General features: G+C 41.2%; 2 protein-coding genes across 3 annotated transcripts in view; one reads left to right on the top strand and one right to left on the bottom strand.

Moving 5' to 3' along the window:
* The first annotated feature begins 5691 nt into the window (after nucleotides 1-5691).
* The window catches only part of ccdc146 (coiled-coil domain containing 146), a 41481-nt gene continuing 26361 nt past the window's right edge, over nucleotides 5692-20811 (top strand). Inside the window, exons 1-2 of the mRNA XM_018685156.2 lie at nucleotides 5692-5894; nucleotides 6322-6500. Of these exons, the coding sequence (XP_018540672.1) occupies nucleotide 5894; nucleotides 6322-6500 (180 nt within the window). The 5' untranslated portion in view covers nucleotides 5692-5893. The remainder of the gene's footprint in view (nucleotides 5895-6321; nucleotides 6501-20811) is intronic.
* fgl2a (fibrinogen-like 2a) lies at nucleotides 6869-17336 on the bottom strand. 2 transcript variants are annotated; one of them, XM_018685154.2, is made up of 5 exons: nucleotides 16493-17336; nucleotides 15434-15638; nucleotides 10558-10780; nucleotides 9048-9218; nucleotides 6869-8940 (listed from the first exon to the last, which is right to left on the bottom strand). In XM_018685154.2, exons 1-5 carry the CDS (start codon nucleotides 17087-17089, stop codon nucleotides 8625-8627), a joined length of 1512 nt encoding a protein of 503 aa, XP_018540670.1. In that variant the 5' UTR covers nucleotides 17090-17336; the 3' UTR covers nucleotides 6869-8624. The 2 variants fall into 2 exon arrangements, with proteins under 2 accessions (XP_018540670.1, XP_018540671.1); XM_018685155.2 differs by having other exon boundaries at nucleotides 7215-8940; nucleotides 10558-10777; nucleotides 16493-17335.

Below are 20811 nucleotides of genomic sequence, written 5' to 3'. Positions count from 1 at the left end.
TGAAAGAGAAGAAGTGGGAGATGATTTGTTGCCTGGATGTTAAAGAGTCTTTACCATCTTAACCAGGGAAAGCGATGTGGCTGTCTGTGGACGACTGTAGCTGGGATGAAAGGGAAGGAAGCCAGGCGGCCCTGGAGGATTCCTCCCTGGATCAGTGGGGAACACGCACATTAACTCACACACACACACACACACACAAAACAAACATGTATGTAAATGAGAGGCTATCCTCTAGATCTGGTGAACAGATGAGGTTAATTGCTTCCATCCTTCTCAGCAGGCAATGTGCAACTCTCAGAGAAAATCAAATTACACTACACAGACACACATCATAGGGCTTTTCTTTCTTACTCTCTTTCTTTTTTCCTTCCTTTCTTTCTTTCTTTGTCCTCTCAGACATTCCAGTGTTACCCATAACAGAGGTTAATACCCTCAAGGGCGAGTCAGCTATAGATGTTTTGCATGTGATTAAATCTCCTCTGACGTGATGAAACATGCATGTCTCACTTTCTTCTCTCTGTTGTCTTGTCTTTTATTTTCTTGTTTTGTACAGTACAGTACAGAAACAACAGAAACAAGTTCAATCTGAGGGGTTGTGTGATGTTTAATGCAGTTGGAAGGAAGAAAAATCAAAGAAATTAGTATTGTTTTTAGGATTTAGCACACAATGGAAAGATGATGAGGCTCATCTGTACTTCAAACCTCAGGCTTTGTGGGTATACTGTAAGTGGCACGTTAAGGTACCGTATATCCTATCAGTAACATTATGTTAGGATGCTAGTTTAAATCACAGTGTGAGATGAACAAACTATGAGAGGAGTAAATCTTCTCTGGGAAATAAAAGAGGCTGCAGGGGCACCTGGATCAACTTTGGCAAAGTCTAAACCGACCTGAAAGATGTTTATGTAACTTAAATCTGTCTCCATGAGAATCAAGTCAAACTGACTCATCACCTGTGACAGATGAGACAATCTGACCTGCTCTGTTTATTCTAAACTCTCTCCAATAAACCAGCGTGACCTGTGCGACCTCTTCTAATTTCCTCCCAATCCTTTTGTTGAACATGAAATCCATACAGTTTTGTGGAGAGCAGTAAAACAGATACAAGACTATCTCTCCTTTCCTCAGTGGAAACATGGGGAAGGTGGTGGTAATTTCACTGTAATCCTCCCGGACATTTGCTGGGTGTCCTTGGATAAATTCCACCTCAGATGTCAAAGAGGGTCACATACCTGCAATCAATTAACCTGCTTCACCACCAGTTTGCAGTCTTTGCAAGGATTTACAAATGTATTTTAATCTGTAAACGATCTCTCTCTCTCTTATTCTTACTAGCATTTGGTGATTGCTATAGTATTCTCCTCTATTAAGACTTTTCTTTGCCAGTCAGGACTCTACTTTGTTTTACTGGTCACAATCCAACATCATGTGAACAAAGACAGCAATTCAGTAGCTTCCAGTAGACTATAATCAGACTGGGCGTTTAAAGTGAAAGGCATTAACTAAAGTTGATTCAGTCTAGGCTGGTTTGTAATGATTTGTAATTATCTTTTAAAGAGCTTTTTTTTCTTTTTGATTTTTTTTCCCCAGGAACTAACATTTATATGAACAGAGTATAAAAACAGTCATTGTTTCAAGTCAAGAGACACAACAGAAATCCAAAACACAAAGTGCTGATGTTAAAGACCTACTGTAAAGATAACGGGAACAATCTACAACAGCAAAGTGGCCCTTAAGCTAAAAATGCATAATAAAACCTAACTGTAGCTGAAAAAGCTGAAGTAAGTGTCCATGTATACCTGCATGGATCCCTGCAGCAGTTTTGGGTTGTACATCAGCCACAGAAGATTAGTTACTTGTTATGTGAGTGGCACCACATGTACGTCCCTGAGGAGTGTACGAGGCTGCAGTTCTGCAAAATAACAGCAAAAACCACATCAAAGTTAGAGAGAAGAGAGGAGAAATGGTTTGGTCTCCACATTACGACAAATATACTTTGTTAAACTGATACCAGTGTGAATCCATTTACTGCACAAACAATCTCTTAAATACAACTTTATCAATACTTCTTTATCCTCAGTGTAAATCTTTTCACGCCCATATTTCTTTTATTACACTGCTATAGGCTGTGAGAATAGCATTAAAATGACCATAAAAGCCATCAAATTATTATATTTAAACTAACTCCATACCCTTGGTCATAGACGTGCTGAATGAGGCGAGGTATGAAAACATGACTTCACTCCAGAGGCCTGCACCAGCAAACCTCAACAATCAAAGGCTTCAAATATCTAACGTCAGCCAAAGAATTTTCCCCTGATAGCACTTTTTTAGGAACAGACACATACAAACCATATTTAGACCAGGTGTTGTTTTCATAGTGCACAGGTTCTAAGTGTCACATCAAATCATATAAGGATCCAGTGCATCCTGTATGGTCATACAGGTATGTATCTGATTGATATGATGCAAAACAACGTACATATTTAAAGATTTTAAAATATGAAACATTACAGTACAACACAGTCTATTGCCTACCTATGATCCTGTGAGCTCGTATCCCAGTGCCTGAACTATGCATCACTTCCTGATATACTGAAAACAAACAACTTTTGTTCCAGTAATTGATGAGTTAGACACACTCTTCACAGATCAGCATTTGTTCCAAACGAGTCAAGACACCCTTCAGAAACTGTGCACAGCTGTTCCTGGCTCACACATATGGCTTTAGTTGACATTTCTTGGAGACATAGGTTCTGAAGACACAGACATGGCTGTCCACTGCATTTGTTTGTTTTTTTTTGTCTGGGGGAACCATGTACAGCAGTGAGTCAGGAGTTCAAGCTAGAAGGGGTCTTGTGGAACAATGCCCTGGATTCTCCTCAGAGATCCTGCAGAGGCTGTGATGAATGACATCAGACTCACAGGTTTGCCAAGAGCACTTCTCAGTTTCTCAGTGATTTATGTTTTAGGTAGTCCACTAAACTCTGAAATATTTATACAGAATGTAAACTCAGCAGTATGAAGTTTGATCCAACAGTGAGGACAGTCAGGAGTTTGGTTAAGTTTTATGTTTCCGTCCCTCTGATGAAACACTTTAACAGTAATCACAGCATCTAATGCCATTTCATTTGTTTTAACCCCTTCTATCTTTAAATACAAGGTAAAGATCTCTTAAAGACTCATGTTTTATTGTAGAAATGCACAGATGATTCAGTTTGAGCGTCCATAAAAGCTGGTTTTAAGGTTTTAAGAGACCATAAACATCTGTTTAGAAACTGCCTCCAGACGCTTTGTCTGAAGGACAAAGTCTTTGACGAGAGACACTGTAACGGCAGATTACGTATATGGAAAAATAACACTGCTCGTGTGTGTGAGAGAGAGAGTGTTTGTGTGTTAATTAGGACATTTAAAGCAGTTTCCCAACACCGAACCACACGTGAAAGACAGGAACCTGGAGGCGGAGTGGGCTGTAAAATGACCCCCCCAATCTCCAAGTTGCTTTTGTTGTGACTACAATACAGCAGTAAAACAGAGATCTGGACACTGCACCATGGGAGCACGGTAACTTTTTCCAAAGCTCTGGTTAATGCAGGGGTAGCCGGGCATAGTTATAATCTACACAGTGTGTTTTCTGTTGCTTTCATATTCTTAGAGGGTGGAAGTTTGTTTTTAATCACTGTGTCACCATATAAGTGATAAATCCTGAACACAACATGTTCTACTTCATTACATAATATTCCATTATATTACACGGTCAGGATATACCACCATAAAAACAAGGCTAAAAATCAGTAAACTTAAATGCATTCGACCACCGACACCCACTTGCCCATCTACTGTACAAAGAAAAAGTTTCCCGCCCCGCTAACTGTGACTGATTCATCACCAACATCTGTTATAGATCTTTAAACTTCACAGCAGTTAATGAGAACTGAGTATTTTAACAAACACAAGAAAATACAGTTGAGTTGCTGGGAAGACGTGGTGAAACACATTTAGTCAGAAGATGTAATTAGGTTGATGGGGATGAAAGGGCAAAGCAACATCTGTGGACGACAGGATGATACAGTCAATGCATTATGTCAGTGACTGACTCAGCAATAAATAGAAACCCAAAGCAAATAGACTTTTATTTTTAACATTCTTTTTTTTTTATTCCCACATACTTTTGCAAGTCAAAGTTGTGCTCCCAAAATAGCTATAAAACTGCGGTTTATGTTGTATTTAGCCAAAAATGGTAATAGAAGGGGCACATTAAGGGCATATTTTCACCAGGAAAAAAAAAAAGGAAAGTATGATTTAGAAGTTAGCATATCCAGACTGTTGGAGAAGACTCAAGGTTAATTTGAAACCTGGCTTTTGCCAAAAACATTAATCCTAAAGTGCTGGGTGATTTGTTAGAATTTAACAAGGGGTGTTAAAATTAGGTCGACGTAATTATCAGATTTAATTAGAGAGCCGGCTTAAGAAGGCAGTTTTGTTCTTTCATTCCTCTTCACCTCCACCAAGGAAAAACAGCATGAAATTTGGATCTCAACCATTCAACCGTTATAATGAGAGTGAAAGCTGATGCCATCTCCCATGTTTCACCAGTTTCTCAATCTATAATCAAATTCAAGCCACACTGCCCAAGCGCAATTGCTGGAAAAATTCATTTTCAGCTGTTGACTCGGAGCGCAAAAATAGCATATCTCATCTGCCAAAACAACCAAAGTGCAGAGGGAGTGTACAGTCAGTTAGCCAGATATGGGTTAGGTGAAATGAAAGTGAATAAAAGACAAAGGCATCACAGTAATGATGCGAGTTAACCTCAGAAAGGTCTACTGTGTGTGTGCATGCAAGCATTAAAACACAAAGTTAGGACTAGTGTGTGTAACTCTCCACGTTTCTCTTCCTGGGGCACATTAAGGCACTCACAGGGCACATACCTATACCATATGGTTTTGTGAATTTGGTAGACAACACTGAAAACAGCCCTTGGAGGAGAAGGTTATTTGTGCAACAGCCAGTAAACTCAAGGTAAATCAGGAACATGCCTACGAGGAAAACACACCATCTCCCACAATTCATCCTTAACAAAGACTCAAGGCTGACCATGCCATTACAGAGAGGGGGTTAAAGTTGCCTCTTGCTTGGTGGCAACTGGCATTTTTTAGGAGTTATATCATCACTTACATCACAACCTAAAGTGATCTCTGTCCCTTTCACACACATGTATGCACACACACACACACACCCATACATTGCTGAGATAACACATCCCTTGCAGCTGTCGCAGGGGGTTGAGTAATGGTCAGTGCCAGCTCCAAGAGTGCACTGTGGGAACAAGTACTATTGCATCATCACCATCACTTTCACCTTGTATTCAGGTCAGTTTAATCCAGTTTAATGTCAGTGCTTCCATTGCTCAGCCACTTAATGCATCCAGCCAGCTGGCCTTTGATGCTGCTCTGTGTGGCCAATGCATGACATATGGTGATTGTGTGCTGGAAGTCAACTGTAAATTTACAATTTACCGCCACCTGCTGGACAAAGAGTGCAAGTGTAAAAGGAGATTATGTCTTGAATGAGTGCACTTTATTAAAAAAAAAAACATCCCTCACACCTTTGAATGTTATCTACTTGTAACTTTAGGGAACAAAAGATAAATATAGCCTACACATCAACAACCAGAGTGACAACAAGAGATTTCGCCTTACGTCACTGGGGACGTACTGCGTCGTTGCTGTGGTAACCACAACACCCCCATTCAACCAACTAGAGAGAAATCTGTGATTAGATTCTGCTAACAGTGACAGGAGCTGTAATTAAACTGTTGGAGGCGCAGGGTCTTGTAGCTTTACGCGACGAAAGGAGAGGAGTCTTGACGACGTGTCTCAAAATACTCAAAAGTAAGACTTTTGCAGAAATGTTTGTTTTCTTTGTTTAGCTAACACCAACATAAACATTGAGCTAACCAACTTTACTTGTAGCTAACTCGTTAGCTTTTCTGTACGTTTAAAGTGAGCATAGCGTAATGTTTTTGCGGTTTGGGCACGTAATTAATCCATGTGAGAACTTTTATGAGAAAAATTGAGCTGTAAATAACTGTAGTACATTTTTACCGAATTACATTTTTCAAATAACGTATGTACAGAGAATTTGTACTGTATATCTAATGATATCCATCCCAGTTAGCCTATTGCTGATGTTTGTGTAGTGTCCTTCCACTATGTATCCTGTCTCATAACTGCATTGCTCTCTCTGCCCTTGCTCTCTCCCTTCCCACAATCATCTGTCTGTCTATTTATACCTATCAATAACCTGGCGGGTCATTAGTGAGTCAGTCTGAGCAGGAGGATAGCAGACCTCCCAGCAGAGGAGAAGTAGAAGTGGAAGAACAAGAGGAGAAGGACACCCCTCTAACAGCCCTTGCACCTGATGCTTCGCTCCCAGAGGAACTGCCCTCTGCCATCACTGATGTTTCTGCTAGTCCTGCTTTCCAGTGCCTAGATGAGGTAAGGCTCATAAATGTTGTTAGATGGTCATATTTTGTGTCTATGGCATTTTGGAGGTTTCATAGGGAAGACAAACACCACATTTGGCAGTGACAGTATTTACTCTAATTACTTAAATCATACAAGAAAAGACTATGAGTGCTTTCAAAACATTGTACAGTGTACAAGGGATTTAATGCATATTTTTAGAAGCAGCTACTGCTGATGTATTTAAGGACACATCTGTCCTAATTTTATTTTCAAACTAAGCTGATGTTTAGAGTAGACTTTGGTACTGTAAATGGATTTATGTGCCTTACAGTGTTTACCTTGAAAATATTTTTAAATATTTAAACAAAAGTGGATACTTGGAACTTGAAATCATCACGTGGATGAGCACAAAACTTTTTTTATTAACTTGATCGTCACATACAGTAAACAGACATTAAAGTCACAGGCCCACAGTTTAATCATTTATCTTCTGTGAAGTTGATATGAACTCATTCTTTTTTATTCATGAACCCATTTATAATGGGCATGCAGCACCTCATCCCTCCATTTTTACAGCCCTGGATACTAGACGGCAGACATTTCAGTTCTATTCGTGGATACTCATGCTAAACTTGTATACATTTTTGTATACATTCACTGAAAGATGATTCCAATACAGAGGAGGCTTTGAAAATTGGCATCGACATGATTTAAAACTGCCAAACACTGCAATGTACACAGCCATGTAGTTAGAACTTTATTCATTTTTTTGATATAAAAAGTGCATATCTTTTGGCATGACAGTTGAATATGAGTGATAGAAAAGATCAATATTGTACACACACAAAGCTCCAAATACACACCTATTTACTATGAATGGTCACAATAATGCCAATGTCTTTATCACTGCTCAAATGTCAACAATCATTAGACTTTGTACTGTATGACCTATGCATTATATAAAAGCTATCATAACCTCACAAAATAAAATAAATACTGTACACATCCTTAAAGTCAAACATTTCTCTCCCTGTCCTTCCCATTCACAGTGTGCATTAACTGGATTAAATGGTGCTATACAGTTTTCTAACATTAGGTAGCAGTATTGTACAAGTGGTGAGTGAGTCAGGGAGGATTTTCTTTTTCATTTTAGCACATGAAAACTGGTGTAAGCATCAAGAGATGCGCAGTAGTTTGGTGCACCCAGAGCTATGGGTGGAAAACAATTTGAACAGTTTTTTTTTTTCTTGCAGCAGTGTCTTGCTCTGTCGCTGCTGTCAAGTAGAATTTACAAAAACATCCATACTGCAGAATGCACTTGGGAATGACCCAATAGAAATTTATCTCAGGGTACATATTTATATTGTGATGTTTTATATTGTATAGAATGATGATGCATTAGCAAAGTGTCCCAGTGTAATTAAATAAAAGACACAGAGGCTATTACCTGCTCTCTGCTGCCTAAAGAGTGCTGTGTATCATTGCCTGTAGTTTTCTTTTTTTAAAACAGTTTGACTCTGACCCCAGCATGAAGTCTCTCACAATGAATTTCAAACCCACTCAAAACTGTATCATCAGCTCTCATATACCTCAGTTGAGTGGCTGCTGTTAATTATGAAACCATTTGGAGTGGAGAAAAATGATAGCTCATTAGTTTTTACTACTACTGTGTGCTGTGCTGTGTCCCGGCTGGGTTTATAGCGGGAGGCAGCAGGACAGAAAGTGGAGAAATGTCAGAGAAAAAATGGAAACCCTCCGTATAATATTATGGCCCCTGTAGGAGGCTGTCCTTTACACTGCATGTGTGGTTTTTTTATTAGTCCATCATCGTTCATAGTCCATCGTTCTTTATTATTATCATTTTAATCCAACATTTTGAAGGCCACACTCACTACAGTGGAAAAAAGTAATAGCACAGTTAAATTTTTTCACAATTATTTTTTGTTATTACTGCATTCAAACTTCTATAGGGCTATAGGGCTTATAGTCTTTTTCAGTGTACACGTATGCATGTGTAAAAGTGTGCAAATGCATGACTATGTGCATGTGTATGAGATTCTGAGTCTACTTGTTCTTCCATTTTCTTTGTCTTTGCTTGTGTCTGTCCGTCTATCTGTCCGTCTGACTACACTCTACGCATATTTACCTGTCCTCTTAAGGAGCATAGTTCTTGGGCCGTATCATCATCTTGACAGTTTTGAAGGCCTGCCTGTAGTTGGTGGGGTAGTACTCTGTTGACATGTTGTGCCATGTTCCCCAGAAGATCCCGTTCCTGACTCCTTTGTACCTCTTGTGATAGTACTTCCCATTGAGGTTGGCGGACATGCAGGCGTCGAACCACCAGCCGGAGCTGTAGTAGGCGCCGCAGTTTCCAGAGGGGTACATGTCATTGTCGCGGTCAGGCGTGGAGAAGAACTTCTGGTCATGGTTGAAGTGCTTGTTGAAGCTGATGGCGTTCCCAGCAGTCCCACTAAAATTACACATCAATATATATATATATATATATATGTTAGATGTTGTCCTACCTTATGAATATTTGATCACACATGCATACGTGCACAGAATCGTATATCGTACCTGTATCCACTGACAGACAGCCGGTAGCTTAGGAACTCATTGGCCACATAGAACTGGTCGTATTTTGCATATTCCCGGACGCCCTCAAAGTCTTCCAGCTCAATACGCAGGACCATGTCTTTGGCTTTTGTCAGCAAGTGAATATGGTCATTGCCCAACCAGAACTCACCTCTGCAGGAGAGTAGAAGGTTGAGGGGGGGAGGGGATAGAACAAAACAAAACAAGGGATAGATTAAAAACAGGCTCATAAGCTTGTACACTTGATTAGGAGGTGGATTCAGTTACTCAAACTGAATTTACCTATCGCCACAAGGGAGGAGAGGGAAGGAGGAGATTCAAAGGGAGACAAGTCTGACACTAAAAGAAGCCCGAGAGGAGGCATAATTCTTTCAGTGGGAGGTAATACTAGATCTGTAGGTGAGGTAACCATGGTTATTTCCCATATAAAACTCATTCCTACAGAGGCAGAGGACAGAGGATGGAGTAGAGAAAATGAGATGAAATTTGAATCAAGTTTAAGTAGAGGCACAGCAGTAAAACCAAATGTAATCACCGTGAAAAGGCTGCTTCACTGCATTTTCACTGGGACTTTTTTCTTTTTTTTTAATTAAATCATTAATTTTAGTCCACAGGTTTATGATCTGTTAAATGAGGTTAATCCTACTGTGGTGATATATGTGTATTTTGTTGTTTTACACGTGACAATCCATCAGGGATAGTGAAAACAGGTGGTGAACAATCAGTGATAGTGAGAACAGGTGTGCACCATTAGGCCCACTAATGAGTGGGTGACTGGGCACTTTCAAGTTGAGGGAGGAGGGGTAGAACTTATTCTGTTGCAAATGATTTACTATTAAAGTTGGTGCACTCACGGGTGTGCACGGGTGCCTGTGGGTGAACTATAATCCTTTGTTATGGAGGAACCTTGAATTAAAGGTTTGTTTCTTATTCTGTTCTTCGTATCAGTCTAGTACACCCCCATGATTACCTGAGGAAATGGTTGGTTCCAGCTCGGGGACGGTATAAGACCAGTCACTTGTGACTGTTTTGGGTTTGGCAGTTTGTTGTGGGGCTGTGGGTTGTTCGTTTTTGTTTTGTTTTGTTTTGTTTTTATTCTTTTAATTTCAAGTAGTTGTGTTGAACTTCTCTGGGTTTGCCTCTGGCTCACCAATATTAAGAAAATAGCTGCTTTTTTTGCACTCACTCCTGCTTAGAGTGCAGTGTTTTCCCAACATCCCTTTTAAAGTTTACCACTGCCACACAACATCAAGTGCCCTTTATATGGGGTAGCAGCACTTCAGTCACCATGCTAGAAAGTTAATCATCTGTGGTCATTATTATTTTCCACCCTCTTTTACCCATGTGGTATCTGAGCCTTTTGCCCTGCAAACTGAGGGCAGGAAATTGATTTTTTTTTTTTCGCCTACGCTTTGACTGTCTGATGAAAATCTACAAATCCCCAGAACAACTCTTTTATTAAATAAACACTATATGCTGTATTAACCAATACCTGAGGTTGCCGAAGCCCTTCTTATACTCTGTCCAGGTGCGGTTGAAACTGACAGAACCATTAAGGCGTTGCTGTATCACAGTCCAGCCACCTCCAAATGACTCCATGTCACAGAAGACCTCAAATGTGCCATTGCGGGGATCAGGGGTCACGCGATACACACCATTCTTCCTCGTCTCCAGCACGTTGTAGTCTGAACAGTCCCGAGGGGCTAAGATGACTGCTGGGAGACAGAGAGAGGGAGAGAAAAGAAGAGAGGGCGGCTTTAAGGGGATGTTAGAGGATGGCATTCGATAATCTTTTCACGTTGCTTTGGCATTTTTCTGTGCCAAACCGAGAGACTGTAATAGAAACAGCCCCTGAGGCTGGAGAAGACTGAAGAAAGGAAAAGAGAATGAGATGTCTTTTGCTACAAGACTGTTCCCCATGACTTAACAAAACAATTCCTTGTGTGCATCAAACTAAATTTCAGCATGTTGTGAAGCATAATACATTTGTATCTCTGCATACTGTCCCAGTAATCATTTCAGTACATCATAGTTCATTTTTTTTGTCTCTCAGCATGGTGTCCCTTATCTGAAAATCACACTGAGAATCAGAGGACTCCAACATGAAAGAAAGTAAATGAAAGTCCACTGTCGGAGGATAAAAGTCAGTGACCTCTTGTTCTACACCACAAGCTCATTTCATACAATTCTACCTCTTTCTGAGACCCCTCCCCTCCATTCCTTTTCATACCTGCCCATTTATTCTTCTACCTCTCTCCTCCTGTCCCCCTGTGCGGCCCTGCAGGCCACTGACCCAACCCAAAACCAAGGTCCAAAAGCCCTTGTCAGTTAGCATTTGGGAACTGAAAGGAACAGACTTGTCAAAACGTGGGAAAGTGTAAAACTGGATTAAAGAGGCGTACCCCCTCCCTGCACATTTGGCACCTGGGGCCTAAATCATCGTGACACTGGGCAGGCAGCATGCGGACCCCTCCTGAGTTTGTTCGACGCCCTCCACCGCTGTTACAGTTTTGTCATACTGCTAAATCTGTTTAGTGGTTTAGTAGATTACAATGGCGTAAGGAGGGAGGGGAGAGTACAGACGGTTAAACATCAGGTCTTTTAAGGTGTAGGGGGGAGAAGTCTAGACCGAATAGTGTTGGTGGACTGGAATGCAGTTATTGCAAGGTTAGACTTGAGTTTTCTTCCCTCATGATTAAATGAGGAGAAGGTGTTTGTAACAAGTACATGGTGCACAAAATGAAAACACCATTCATATATTTGGTTGGTTTGACTCTATAACCATCGACTTTGTTTTCCTGTCATATTACACAAAGTACTTAAGGTGCAAAATGGCTGCAGATGGTAGCCCACTCCATATGGAGAGCATTCTGGGAGTCGAATGTGAGAGTTAATATTTATCCTTGTCACGTCAACAGCTCTGTCTGCACTCGGCATTCAAAGTATTGACCTGTAAATTCTTTGAGTGTCTCCTTCGCTTGAAGCGTCTGACTGTAGTTTCTCCACTTCACATCTTTTCCCTCTCTTCATTTGTCCCCATCTGTCTGACCGAGGCCGCCAGTGTCCCTAGACAGACAAGAGCCACCTCATCTTGGTACGTCTGGCACTGTGCCTGACCTAAATAACTCTAATATCAGCACTGATGGCCAAATGACCGTTAGCTGATTGGCTGTCTGACTGTTGGGGTAGCTGATTGCTTTGCCTGCCTTCTTGCTTATTAACTTCCATAACTCTATAAATGTTGGCTGCTCTCTTTTAAAAGCTGATGAATTGACTGACATGCTTTTATAGATGACTTCATGACCAACTGATGCTTCAATACCACACTGCTTGTTTGGCTCTAGACAGATATATGGCATAAAAGGAAGGCAACTGTCTTATCAAGGAAGTATGCCTGTGTGACAACCAGTACTCATGTAAGATTAGCACCTGCAATGGGAGGAAGTGTGTATCCGAAGTGATAGTATAATCTTTCCCCACAAAATCAGCTTAAAATGAATACGACTGTCAGTTTTGACACAATGAAACTATCACAGAAAAGAAACACCCTTCCTTTAGGAAGTTGTGTTGCCACATTGCAGACAAGCAGTTCCTGACAGTGTAGCGGACCAGGCATCCATTCTCTCAGTCTATAATCGAGTTAATGTAACTGAGCAGTAACATGAATTCCTGTCCATTCACCTCAAGGTATCAATACGTCTTGCTGGAGTGAAAGTAAAGATTAGTGCTTGAGGCAGGAATGGGAATTAGCAAAGAGGGAAAAATGAATGTTTATGGCTTTGTGAGCTGGGAGCAATAAAAGCATCTTGATAAACATTATTAGTCCAGTTTGATGGTTAGCCTAAAATGTCTGGGTGCTAAATGCTAGGGTTTTATTGGCTGCATGTTACATTTTTGGCTTTGAACAAACTAATTTGAATAAAGGGATGAAAAGTTATTAAATGTATTTTGGAATGTCCTTAAATGCCTTTTCTAAACCCACTCAAGTGTAAATGTTGTTTGAGCTGTAGTGTAGCTTAATGAGCTGTACCAGTGTGGCTGACTTTTCTAAAAAAAATCCCTGCCCATGTGTGAGCTGTTAAGATTTACTTGCCAATGATCCATCACCACCGCTCCTATCTAGATATAAACATCTGCCTCCTATGACGTCTCCTGAAAAAATGTAATCTTGACAGAATCTTCATAAGCTGTGGTCACCTTATGTCTGCTTGTCTGGCTTTGGATGAAAACAGCATTTCAGTTTGGTTTGTGCAAATCTCTGTTTAACAGTTATTTAATGGTTTAGCTACAGTTCAGCAGCTGGATAGTTTAGGAAGGAGTCAGGGGGACCATTTAGCCATGAATTGCTTCACTAAGCACTTTTGACGTTGTGATAAACAACGGGAAAACAACATTTTTTTACTATGTAGTATTAATGGCAAGTAGAGAGGTTATATTAAATCAGCATCTGGTATCCATTTTTTAAGATGATTGAGGATGAATGAAGATGAATATAAATATAGGACTGAATATACAAGGAAAAGTCTTCAGTTTATATGTCGTTTTTGATTTAGAAGGATCACTTGAGTGAAGCAACAATTGTTTATATCGATGTTGTGAAACTACAGAGGTCTTCATCATCATTTGACTTTGGTTCATTACCATGGTAACAACAGCTGTCTCTTGTCTACTTCTGTTGGATTCACTTCAGACACCACCAGGCATGATTTCCTAACTTGCAGCAAGAATAATTTGCTGGCTCTTGAGCTTAACATGACAGATTGATGTACAAAGACAAGTGTTACTGACCCTGCGTGCCATCCGTGACTAATGTTGGGGAAAGCTGCCTACATTACTTCTTGTGTTGTTGGCAAGAGATAATGAGAGTTAGTTGTTTTATGCAGGAACGAGCACTCAAGAGCATGACCTCCAGAAGAGGAGAGGGGTGGGGGAGGCACCAGGAAAAAGGGGATTAAAAGAGAGAGAGCGAGACACAGGGAAAGTTGGGACAAGAGAAGATGAATGAAAAATTCATTCGATAGCATGCAACAGGGGAGAAAAGAAGCAAAATGGATAGATGGAAGTACAGATGTGCTTGGGATAAATGTATGAGCAAAAAAAAAAGAAGAATTGAAGGAGAGTCTGAAGGAGAAAGAGGCAAGTTCACAGGAGAAAAAGCACCGAAGTGAAAAAGCTAGCGTTTCCTTCACACCACTGTCCCAGCTAATCTACTTAGGAATAAGCTTGCATCTGTTTTCCACATAAAAGCCCCAATATAGTGTCACATTCACTCATGCAGTATCTGGATATTATTCAGTTCCAGTCTGAAAAGTGGGCTGCGTTTCAGCTGCGCCCTCGTCCAAATAAGCTTTTACATCAATGTAAAGTGGAATGTCTGTTATGCTTCACTAGTTTGCAATCCCAGCTGATAAGTTTTTGCACTCCACTCCCCTTTTTAGCTGATTTTTTAAAGTCTTCACACTATGTACTATAGTGTGTACTATAGGTGCCAAGTATGTGTCTCTCTCTCTCTCTCTCTCTCTCTTTTCTCCCTCCCTCCTTTTTTTGAGTTGCTTCATATGGAGAGTAGTAGAAATCGTTATATAAGAGGTAATTTAAAATCTCACTTTGACCCTAGTTGTCATATTGCTTCACTCACGTCCAGTATGACCTCAAGCTTAAACTATTTTGCTGTGGCTACAGTGAGTAGACAGACTCTACTGTAGTAATGTAGAGTACTACAGTGTCTTTTTTTTAAAGGTGATGGAAAAATCCTTTTCTCGTGATTATACAAATCTCTCCAAAATAATGTTGTGTTGTTCTTAGTGGTAATGGAGAAGGCATGTTGCAACACACCACTGAAGGTCACTGTCAGCCTGAAAGAGCTCATTTCCTATTTCCCAGAAAGACAGGCCTCACTGGGCGAAGGTGACCACCCAGAGTTTGGCTGTTTGTAGCGATTACAAGTCGCCATGTCCACTTAGGCATGATTGGATAGATCCCGCGCCAGAGAAGTCACCTCGCAGCAACCCAAAACCGCTGGATGTGTTTTGGTGTGTGCCGGAGTTTCATTACCATAACAACATCTGTGGTGAATTTGAGGGAATAGAGAAGAATAGAGAACAGGCTTCTTGATCATGCTCAGAGAGAGTACAGAAAAATGCAAGAGAGGAGGAGAGCAGAGGAGAGACATCTTTTGAAATAGCAAAGATAGAACAGAATAGAATATAATACAATAGAAAACACAGAATACATAGCCGAGAAAATGGAGAGTGGTTTTCAAAGGACAAGGTAAGACTGAAGAGAAAAAATAATTGGAGAGAAGGACTGGGGTGTTAAAAAACAAAATAAAAATGCTTCCAAACTAATCATACTAAAAGCAGGCTTACACTGAGGGGAATTCTGTACTGCACACTGAGTAGTGCAGGTGGAGCTCAGCTTGTTGACCACTCTGGTGATGTTCTCCACCCGTCTGTCCACCATAGCCTGCACGTTGTCCATGTTGAGCAGGTTGAGCCCCTCCAGACGACCCTGCAGAACCGAGATCCGGTTCCTGGAGTTGCGCAGGCTGGCTGACATCCTATTCAGCTTCACCTGGGAAGGGCCAGAGCAGGAGGAGGGGGAGGAGGGGGAGATTGGGGAGGTGGTGAAGGGGGAGGAAGGAAATTATCTCTGTGCACCGAATAAAAAGCAGGTGGATTACTGAAGTCACCAGTCTCCTTCATTGTTTTACCAGCCAATTTGAATTTTAGAATAGGAACGAGTTTGCGTGATGGTTGGCCGTCTGCCAAAGTGGCTGTGAGAGTCAACAAACCCACCAGACAGGGTGAAATTTACTGCCATTTGGCTGATGTCTAAAGGCTGATTCCCCACCCTGTTTACAGAACCAGGAATTTTCCCTGGTGGATTGGTGCCAGGTAGGATTTTACAGGTCTGTTAACATTTGGTCAGTTTACATTCCAGCTGGGTACATTCAACTGGGCATATTTAGGTGACTTTGTACCTAGAATGTTTATAAAGCACATTTTAGTTGGTTTAGATCAGTTTCTCTAGAAGCTTATCAGGGCTGATAATGATACAGGCTTACAGGGAATTTAAGTGGTTTTGACAGAAGAAAAAGAAGATGTAGCACCACTATCGTGCTGTACTGCGCAGACCTCTAAATGTTTACAGAATGGATTCTTACAGTTGGTGCAATGCCAAATTTTAATGTCTTTTCTCATGTGACATCAAACAAAGTATTGCCTGCCCTAATGTGGATTAGGCTGACAACATAAACTTCACAGATATCAGCTATGAGAAATTCTGAATTCTGAAAAAAAGATTTCTGAATATTGACCTGGGTTCCTCTTTGCACTGAACCAAGTGGAACAATCAGAATATGGTTCATTTTTAAAGTCCTGAATTTTCCAATCAAAATAGTCTCTTTTCTCGGTGAGACTTCTTACCTGCATCTCCTGCATTGTGCTTGGGCTTGGTGTAATTTTCCCAAAAATAGAACCTTGTCCCAGTCCAGTACCGTCCACAGTAGCTCCAGGGACCATCCCATCTCCCCTCTCCTCTTGGCTGGACCCGTCTTGCACTTCCTGTCCCATCAGGTCCAGTCTCCCCTCTTCCCCAGCATCCCTCTGTCCTTGGTCAGCTTGCTGATGTCCAAAAGCTCCACTGTTACGCGTCCCACGGCACTCTTGGCACCCACTCCTCAGCTTGTTCACCACCTCCTTCAGGCTCTGCAGCTCCTTCATCGTCTTCTCCAGCAGCCTGAACTGCTTGGGCAGCTGGATGGTGAGGGGAGGCAAGGTGAGCTGATAGGGGCAGTCCTCCCCCTCCTCCGCCCTGGCCCCAGAGCTCCCGCACTGGCCCGAGGGTCTCAGTTTCATGGGGCAGGAGGCGGGGGCACCGGATTCAGATCCCAAAGTGTAAGGTCCTCTAGCATCCCATCTCTGCTGTGAGTTGCCGGGGAAGTCCGCTGCCCGGCTGGTGTGCGGCACCAGGGTGGCTGTAAGCAGGAGACTGGCACAAACGCAAAGCGCAATTGTCCTCATTCTTCTGCGTGAAATTTGTAAAGAAGAAATAAGTGTGTGAAGTGAAAGTGTCTACAACTGCCTCTGATGTTAACTTAAAGAGTGTGAGTGCCTGTAATAGAGTGTGTGTTTGTGTGCAGCTGCAGATTGTCTGAAAGAGTAACAGTATGTGAATGTGTGTCCAGTATCCTATTGGTTGAAGTGTGTGTATGAGCGCAGCCTGCAGGAGGGAGAGAGCGCAGGGGAACTGCCGCTGCCTCAGATAGCTGTGTCATTAATATCAGGACGAGGGAGGGAGGGAGGGAGTGAGCGAGAGGGGCAGAGAGAGAGAGAGAGAGAGAGAGGGAGAGAGGGAGAGTGCTGAGTTAGAGAGGATGGGAGGGGCAGCACTATTGCGTAATGCAAAGCACAATATCAGCAGCATTGTTAAAAAACCACAGAGATGCAGACAGAGATTATGGGAGTTGGGGTGGGGGGGGAGAAAGAGAGAGAGAGAGAGAGAGAGAGAGAAAGTGGCAGGGAGGGAGGTGAGGAGAGAAAAGGTATAGGTCCTCTGCCTGCAGTCTGTGCATGGTGCCGTCCTGCCTCACTCTAAAGTCAGCTCATTTCCCTGAAAAACAAAATGACTCAGTGCACACAGGAACCAACCATTCGATTACCGTTAGGGTGACGTTTTATCACTTTTTTGTGTTTTGGTGGGCTTTAGATGTCCGAGAAATTTTAAAGGCCTTGTCTCAACACACTTCAGATTCCAAAGCTTTACTGAAAAACACTGGCTCGCCCCCACCAGCCACACGCTATGTCCAAATTGAGGTCAGGTGGGCGCAATTACTGCAAAATCCATGGATAGCCTGCAGCAACAATAGAGAGGGTTTGTTCCAATTTGTAAAAACAGCTTGTTTTTTCTGGATTCATAAGGATGTTGCAAATTGAGCCTAAGATTCATTACAGACTTTTAAAAAAATTTCCAAAATAGCACACCTGCAGAGTACACACTTCACACTACGTTAACATGAATAGTCATGAAAAGCCAATCCAATTTAGAGAAGATATGCTCTGATGGCTAAGTAGTGCCTCATTAAGAAAATGTAGCATACACCACAGCTTCTATATGTTGGTTTCTTTAATGTTTTGTTATCCATGTGTCAAAAGCAATTTTTAATGTGCTGTGATGTCACCACTGATGGATTTATGGATTGGTTTACCTCATTTGTTTAAATATTTAACAAAGCAAACAGATTATTAAGTGTTTATTAATCAACAATAAACAATACACTTGTTTTGGTGTATAATGAAGATGCGGTGATGTGGTCATTTTTGGTGGTTTTTAGATTGATGCAGCTAACATTGCACTTGTTCTCTCCCACAAACATTATTCATACATTAGGCAAATTCATGGGGCGTCTAATAGTAATGATGAAGCAATGAAAAGTCATTAAAATGAATTGTTTATTCTGCAGAGTTACCAGACTTGGCGTCACTCCACCCAGCGTCTTTGTCCATCCGGATGTTTCCCTACTTGGAGTCTTGTTATAAAGTTCTTGTAGTTTTCATGAACTTTGCGCTGATTATGTGTTTGTGGGCCATGGCTATTGTTTCAGCACATTACATGACTCATAACCACGGGTTCTGTAATTGGATTTTTTTTTCCGAGGTGTTGGATGGCTCATGCACTTGTCATATTTCTGTAGAAGTGACACAGTTTCAGTAATTGATTTCACATCCAGAAGTGGCTCGCGGCCCTGATGGAGGAACGCTCCAGAAGGGAAAATATTACAGCACAAAAAACTTCTAACAAAGTGATTCAGTCTGTCTGTAGGCTCGACTCCAATTCAAACAGTCAATATGTAGACATGAAGGTAGAGATACACACAGAGGAAAGATGATTCTCTCCATCACACAGTGGAATGCAGCGCTGTGCTTAGTGGTGATGGTCATTATTTTTTTTCCTGAGGGTACAGAGTATTAAAGCCTGCAGCTTCTTTTTGTTACACACTTCACATACCTGCTGCACCACACACTCCAAATCACTGGAAGGTTTTCGTGGTGTTCTGCAGCACAGATCACATGCTTGCTCTCGCCAAGTCGTGCACGTGTGAGGGAGGTAAATAGACAGGCATGCAGTCTGTGTGCTTGCATAAAATATCTCCCAGTGATTGTCTCTATCTCACTTCAAAGATGCTCTGCCACATGTGAGCCCTCCAATGCAGCCACCCTGTAAAAGCCTCCAATACTCTATACTGCTGAAGATAAGTCTTGGCACCAGAATTAGAGAGGCTGGCTGAAACCGCTTTAGGCTGCTTCTCTCAGATAAATGCCCAGTGTTTGGCTGGGATGTCTGTCACATCACTGGTTTTTGCTGCATGAAAACACACGACTGACCTCTTAAAAATGTTGCTTAACCGCAAAATTCTGTTTTAAATTGCTATTTTCGTTTCAGTGCAACGGGATGATTTCACATATTCCTGTAATTTTCACTTTTTTTTTTTTTTTTTTAGACAAAATTAGATTACACAGTTAGAAATCAATTAGAACCAGATGACTTTTAACATTTCAAGATGTAAGGGCGAGAGATTTCACTATGCTTAAAATGTTTTAAACACAGATCATGTAATACTAGTCAGGTGTTTTCTTTGTAGTGATGTGACCTTGGGTGACGGCTAATGCAAACTGAATAAATCATATTAGCAAGAGCCCTAATCTACATCATTCACAACATTTATATCTCTATCCTCTCAGCCCTTGGGACGTGGTCTTGCCCCTGTGAGCACATTTGACGACAGCCAGATAAACAACATAATGGAATGAAGCTAAAAACATAATCGGCTACCTCTAATGTTTGAAGTCGGGGGGGAGATATCAGTCCGTGTGTGTATGTATATAATCAGAGCATTTGTGTGTGTTCATTGCCGTTAGATTACCTGCTACACAGTCTGACCTGAGATATCCTCAGCTCCTGCAGCTCTTTGATACAGACAAGGCTATCCCTCATTACTCCCCCACTCTTACCAACCTGGCTCTGAAGATAAGAGGAGGAACAACACCTGTCCTCTGTTTCCATCACTGTTACACACACACACACACACACACACACACACAGAGCAACATTACCACAGAGAGAAATTTCACAGCAACTCTTGCAGATAATTCTCCTTTTTTACTATACGTCTGACCTGGTATCTTTTTCTTCGCTGTGTTTTGTTTTGTTTTTTGCCACAGCTGTGTATCTTTCCTTATCAACTTTTTCAAATCATTCAGGCCTAATGGTACTTTTTTTTTCCCTTTTAATCTCAATTGATGTGCTTATCTTTATATATATGGGCTATTTTCAATAATTTTTCCTCTCCCTTTGAGATGGCAGATAGGGGGAGGTTTGTTTTTTATGCTGATTGTGATAAGGTGTTCTGATACTGTGGTGATAAAAGTTTATTCAGCCCAACTTGGGTTAAATCCCTTTTACAGACATCAGGAAGTTTGTTGTAGTCGATCACAACTTGTGTTTGCCAGTCCAGACAGATATAAAGAAGCTTATTTTTTTAAACAACAGTAACTGAAATTTGAGCATATCACAGCAGAAACAAAGCAGTTTTTTTGTCAAAAAGTTTTGACTATTATGAAATCCAAAACTCTTTTGGAGTCTCTAGTGATTTAGTTTTCTACTTCTGGAACTTAATTTTGTCGCTAAACAATATTACACAAAACTGCTTACTGGTCAGAAATGTATCTGGTTCCTAGCAATATTG

This window comes from Lates calcarifer, linkage group LG18 (genome assembly GCF_001640805.2).
Source record: "Lates calcarifer isolate ASB-BC8 linkage group LG18, TLL_Latcal_v3, whole genome shotgun sequence".
Classification (NCBI taxonomy): Eukaryota; Metazoa; Chordata; class Actinopteri; family Centropomidae; genus Lates; species Lates calcarifer.
The sequence above is the reverse complement of the archived record's forward strand: the minus strand, read 5'-3'. Positions and strand labels throughout refer to the sequence as shown.